General features: G+C 40.8%; 1 protein-coding gene across 1 annotated transcript; it reads left to right on the top strand.

The window, feature by feature from the left end:
• Window positions 1-298: 298 nt before the first annotated feature.
• lbx2 (ladybird homeobox 2) lies at window positions 299-3,336 on the top strand. The gene is made up of 2 exons (XM_044205776.1): window positions 299-1,389; window positions 2,172-3,336. The coding sequence occupies exons 1-2, from the start codon at window positions 1,065-1,067 to the stop codon at window positions 2,633-2,635; spliced, it is 789 nt and encodes a 262-aa protein (XP_044061711.1). The 5' UTR covers window positions 299-1,064; the 3' UTR covers window positions 2,636-3,336.
• Window positions 3,337-6,499: the final 3,163 nt, after the last annotated feature.

Raw genomic sequence — 6,499 nt, 5'->3', positions numbered from 1 at the left:
TTCTTTCTGTTTTTAAAAGGATTTGTGGCTTAAGTCTCAGAGATGAAGCCTTTGTAACATCTCCAGGTATTTATCAAAGAGATATAAAAAATAAATATGAACTTTGCTGCCATCATTTTTTAAATATGGTTTAGTTCCAGATTAGAAACAGACTACATATCTGCTGTCATAAAGAACAACAACAACAACAACAACAAAAATCACAAATCCATCACCTGTAATGTTGAACAATGGGTTAACTTGAAGAGCTTCTGTTTACTGGTAGGCAAATCATTTTAATAGACTTCAAAATCAGGTCCGTAAATGTGCTTATTGTGGCTATTTTAAGCCAAATCCCCGTGCAACTCAGTGCCTAATGCGCACATTACGCACAACGCTCTATGCGTAATTACGCACGAAAATGACTAAATTAATATCACTGCTGGAGATCATTGTTGGCTCGGTGTTCCTCCAAACTTTTCCATAATGCAAAGATGCTGGTGGCAGTATTTTAACCACTCTGACCACCAACTCTCCCTTTCTAGAAGAATACAGCAGCAGAGGGAAACAGATGCATAAACATTTCAGGGCATCTTCCTCCTCGGCAGCAACAGACTCCTCCTATTCCCCACGTCCAATTAGTTATTATGGTCCGGCCCTTTAAGACGCAGCAGCGGGTCAGCAAGTAGTGTAGTGTTTCTCTAATTGAACTTCGCCCAATCAACAATAACTCGTTAGCAGTCGCTTTCTTTTTCTTGCTGCTTGAGACAGCTTTTTTCCCCTTGCAGGGATTCACCCCCCTCCAGTCTGTTACTGCATGAAGATCTACATGGAGCTTGGAAGAGGAACTGCGACTCTCTGAGGAGGAATACAGTCCGGCTACCTTTACAACTACGCCCGAAGCATGGTTATTTTGGAGGAAAGCTCTCCGGCGAGCTAAGTTGCGGCATTCGGCTTTGAGTGTCAAAATATAGAGGGGGTCTACGAGAACGCCGAGCACCAGAGGAAACACTTGTGGACGCTTAAAACTGCCATTTGAATGAAATAATCAACTTTTCTGGAAGCAGCGATTCTTCGGGACTGCGATGACCTCCAGTAAAGACATGAAGGCAGGTTCTGTGTTGCAGTCCAGCGGCGACGAAAGGAGACGGGCTCCCTTGGACCAGCTGCCACCGCCGGCCAACTCCAACAAGCCTTTAACGCCGTTCAGCATTGAGGATATTCTTAACAAACCCTCGGTAAAGAAGTCGGTCGCCAGTATCTGTCCGCCGAGAGTGCTGGAGAAAGTGACGGGCTCCAACTCTGCGAGGAACGGGATCACCACTCCCTCCTCGCCGCTGTGCGCGCTGGAGGAGCTGGCCAGCAAAACGTTTAAGGGTCTGGAAGTCAGCGTTATCCAGGCAGCAGAAGGTAAAGACGTTCTGTATTTTTGATGTAAAATGTTAATTTCCAGAGTGATCTAACAACTTTAAAACTGTTTTTGAAGGGAAGCAAGCGCAATAATCACCAGGCACACAACTGAGATTAGTGCTAGCTGTGTTTGTTTTGACTTTAAATGTGGAAATGCTGAGATAGCTGTAAAGGAATGCGCAAAAAAATAAGATAAGAAATGGAAAATGACACATGTACGCATTTAAATGTTATATGCTCCATGAACTGCTAAAACTGGCTAATGTACTGGCTTCTATACTACACTCTGCCTGCTGTCAAAAAGTAAATCAGCCAATATGGCCTACTCCATGCAGTGTTATGTTGGATAAAAATTGACAGACTGACCGATACATTTAAATGACCCACCGACTATGTACATTTCTGTTGCATGGCAACAATAATGAACCCAACAATTCTAATATTTGGTGAAATTCTTGTTTGGCTCAAAATATGGTGGGGTATTCGCCAGTGGCATGACATATTTCACTTATTTTCAGTACAAATGTATTTTTGTGACAATGCTGACAGCACTTTCAAATGATCAGCTCAGTGGTATCCAGACATGGCGTCGCTATTGATATCAAGTGAAATAAATATAATATTTTGCTTTAAGGAAAAAGACAAAACCAAGCATATAAACCGAGGACTTGACTGGTTTAAGCAGTACCCCAGTACCCTCTGTTGCTGCTGTAGTTTGGGGGGGAGTGACCCTTGCAGTTGTTTCATGCGTCTTGTATGTTTTCTTCTCCTACTCCTCCAAGGTCGTGAGCATGTAAACGCTTTCGGACAGAGGCAGACGTCGAAAAAGAGGAGAAAGTCGCGGACGGCCTTCACTAACCACCAGATTTACGAACTGGAGAAGAGGTTTTTGTACCAGAAGTACCTTTCTCCCGCCGATCGCGACCAGATCGCGCAGCAGCTGGGGCTCTCCAACGCGCAGGTGATCACCTGGTTTCAGAACCGCAGGGCCAAACTCAAGCGGGACCTGGAAGAGATGAAGGCGGACGTGGAGTCGCTAAAGAAAATCACCCCACAGACCCTGCAGAAGCTCGTCACCATGGAAAACATTGAGGAGCCCCAGGGTGGGGACCCCGGGGCCAGATCGCCCAGTATCTCCCCGACCTCCCAAGGACACCGGGCCTTCCCACAGTCCCCCTCCTCGTCCAGAGACCAAACCACGGATGAATTCTCGGAGGACGACGAGGAAATCGAGGTGGACGATTGACAGTCAGGGGGCCTGTGATTTTCATAAACAACAACAAAAAAGAATATTAAAAGGGGGCATTTTCTTCCCAAACTTTTGCACGGATATTGACAAAAAAAGGAGAATATATACATAAAAAACATTTCAGGAAAGTTTTTTTCTCCTCTTCCTCTTTTTTTTCTCCATTTTAATTTATTAATCGGACTTGTAGAGCCTTCCAAGTCTGTCGTTTAAGTTTCACCACAATATTTGAGGAATATCTGGTTTCCAGACGTAACTGTTATGGTACAGTAAGACTGAAAATTGTGTAAACATTTCTGATTTTTCACGTTCGTTTTTAAGGGGTGGTGGAAAGTTGTGCAATTATTTTTGTTTGTCATTATTCGCATTCTTCTGTTAAAGGAATCGGATCTGCCAAATATTTAAATGAACCCCCTTCACCCTTTGTGTTTTCTTTTTTTACAAGCACAGCTCGGGGTCGAGATGTCAGTCCATCCCTCCTTAAGTGTAAAATTATTTGTTTTGTTCTGAGCGAGAAGTGTTTCTGCAAGCATGCAGGCCTGTTCGCAGCGCACAGGAGCCATCACTATTAGTATCGACTGCAAACCTTTACACGCTCTGAGTTCTGTATATATATATCAAACATCCTATGCGATAATTTTATTGTAACATTCTATTTAATCAGCATCTATGTAAATAAAGGTTATATGATATTTCAAGAAGCTTTCGGCGCGATTGGATGTGTGATTGTGCATAAAGTTATACAAGTACTGTATAAAATCTTAAATTAAAAATATGAGGGATCCTATAGGAATATTATGACCACACCATAAGAAATGTGATTTAAAAGGGCAGTTACTACACGGGAAGGTCACAAAAAATTACTATGGAGAACTATAGGAATGCTATATGAGATAAAGTCACACTACTTTCCTATATGACTTTTAGAATAATATAATATCACCGGGATTTGTCCTGTGAGATTAAGGAAATACATAAAATATTCACCCAAAACAATCTGCTCTGCTTGGTAAAAATTGGCCCTTTTGAATAATTGACCTCTGCTTTCAGCCTTGAAGTGCCATGACTTTAAATTAATAACAATTAGCAGCCGTCCACTGCCTTTATTGCCATTCTTTCGCTCGGCTTTGAATACATCTTGTCACAAGAAGGTCTCGGTCTGGCTGCGGTGTTAAGAAAAGCTTGCTCCCTCCCCTGCGCCATATGTTTGCTTCCTCCTTCTATGAATCGTCTTTAACACAACTAGTCGACATGATTGATTAGGTTAACCCGCCTTTGCCTTACATAAAACAGCTTCCACCGAGCCGTGGGCAATAATGGCACACATCTGCCACTCTTGACTCGGATTTGTTTGGAAAGAGAGGGGAAAACGTCTCCCATGAATAGCAAATGTGTTAGTGTGAGGATCCTAATGAATAAACCTCAATGGGAGGCAGTGGAAATGCGTCGTGCTGCTGCTGCTGCTGGCTGACCATTTGCAACAGTTTTGTAAAGGGATCAAGAGTTAGTTGTGTGTGTGTGTGTGTGTGTGTGTGTGTGTGTGTGTATGTGCGTGTGTGTGAGGGAAGGGAGGGCTGTGTTATTATTAAGTGAATGCTATGTTGTCCCAAAACAAGTCAGATTGTTTCACTAGTGTTTAACATACATTTTTATTTTATTGCCTTTCTTGCGCGCACAAACACGTAAAATGCATATCATCACGTCAGTGTAATGTTCCTCACTGAGCCCTTTTTAAGCTTCATTTAGAGACAGACTATTTATTATTTGGAAATTGTTAAACCTTCATTAACAAAATATTTGTGGTTATTTGAGAAAACAAATCATTCACATTTTCATCTTCCAGACATTGAAAAAGATTTTTAAAAGCAGATTTTTCAAAATGTGAAGCTCTGTGGGATCTCCTCTTCCCCTAAAATACTGACTCTTAAAATCTTAATAAACTTAGTTCATTAAGTGTTACATCACATGTTTGGAAGGCAGATCAACCCGGTATTTAAAATACTTTTTACTTTACAATTTCTTCTGGATTATTAACAAAACGCAATGGAAACATGACATAAGGAGCTCTCACTGCCACTTATGCGCGTGAAAATAAAATTTTGGGACAGAATGTGATAACTAAAGGGAAACTAAAGGGCTTGTTAGGGCCGATTTTGTTGTCTTTTTTTGGATGGGTACAGAGCAGGCTGGCGCACACAATAGAAGTAATCGCCTGGAATCGTGGAGGTTGAAAAGTCAAGTAGGCCTTTTATTGAGGAGCCACTCTGGGCTGGCAGGAGGAACAACATAGAGGATGGAGCTTTAAATAAAAGCCAGTGGACAAACTCTGCCTTAAACGTCCTGATCCAACTGTGATGTCTTATTTATACAGAAAAACAACATCACTGTTTGGGACCTACTGACTTCATAAGAGATGAATTGTAAATTGTACTAAGTCTAATAATCATCATTTTATTAATTTAGTTCAATAGCATTCCTATAACTTTCCTATAGGTGCTTGTGTTTTATTTTATTCTTTTATTTTGAAATTTAAAACTGAAGGATATATAACAACTTAGCCATTTACCCATTTTACTATTAAACTGTGGTTATTATTATTATTTTACATTTTCCACATTGAATTGCTGTATCAATAACTTCATTTACACCATCACAACTGTATTCCTGTCTTGGATTAACCATTTTCCTTAAAATGGTATTAAATCTCAGGTGTTACTCTCAGTGACATAAGTGAATTGTGCACACATGCAGTCAGTGGCTCTCCAAAGTCAGCAGTCCCCTTTGTTGGGGGGCATATTTAGATGCACATTTTTCCAGTGTATTATGATCAGAAAAATTAATGCCCAGAGGTGCCAAGAAAGACAAGATGCAATCTAACCGAGGTGTCAGACAGGAACCTGAAATTCCCTATTTTGGGCTAAAGGTCACAGTTTAAGGGGATTATTGTTTTTTCAGCATATCAGTGCCCTGAAGGGACTCAGGCTTTATAAGGGGGGCTGGGGGGAAACCCATAATATGCATGTGTGTGCCTGTGTATGTAATGCTAGTGACTGGTTGTGCAGGTTTTCAGTGAGTTCATTTTATTCTTCATTTAAAAACATGGCCACAGGGGCCTGATTTGGAACAGCCATATGTTCAAATTAACTGCAAGATGTCATTAAGGTTATTAGAAAAAAAATCTTTAAAATATCTCACCTCCAAACAAAGCAGAAATTATTTTTTGAAAACAAGACTTTAAAAATGTCTAAACTGTTTTATGGAAACAGTCTTTCCTCCACAGCTGCCTGTGGAAATGGAAAACTGTTCTGCCCTTGATGAACACATGGTCTTCTTTCATATAAAATCTAAACTCCATTTATAGCCTTTGATCTTTAAGACACAAACACCAAGCACTGATATTTGTCTCAGAATAGCAGTTAAATATAAATACAAATGGGCTGTTTTACCGACACAATGTTATCCCAATGTTAATAACTCATTAAGCACATTTTAATTTCTCAATAGGATATTCAAGATGCTACCAGTGCAATGTGCTGCTGAAATGTTATGGCAGCACAGTCTACTTAGAAAGAGTAGAGGCAGAATAAGATACAAGGCTTGTACATATTATCAGCCCATGTCAGGTTATCAGAGTCATTCCTTTCACTCTGGACAAGATCACACACATCAATGCTTGCCTCCTGCCCCTGATGTCTGAGAAGCACCAAGTGTGCCACCTAGTGTTGATCTGGGAGGATTGTCTTCAGTGAGACAGTGGTCAGTGAAATTCTGCAAAGATAAAGACCTTATGGGTCAAGTTTTTGTTTTGAATGATCTTGAACAGGGTCAAAAGTAGCAATCCTTGTCAAGCCTTCACAGTGCAGA

The sequence above is a fragment of the Siniperca chuatsi genome, linkage group LG8 (assembly GCF_020085105.1).
Source record: "Siniperca chuatsi isolate FFG_IHB_CAS linkage group LG8, ASM2008510v1, whole genome shotgun sequence".
NCBI lineage: Eukaryota > Metazoa > Chordata > Actinopteri > Centrarchiformes > Sinipercidae > Siniperca > Siniperca chuatsi.
Note: the sequence above shows the minus strand (reverse complement) of the source record. Positions and strands in the feature narration are given on the sequence as shown.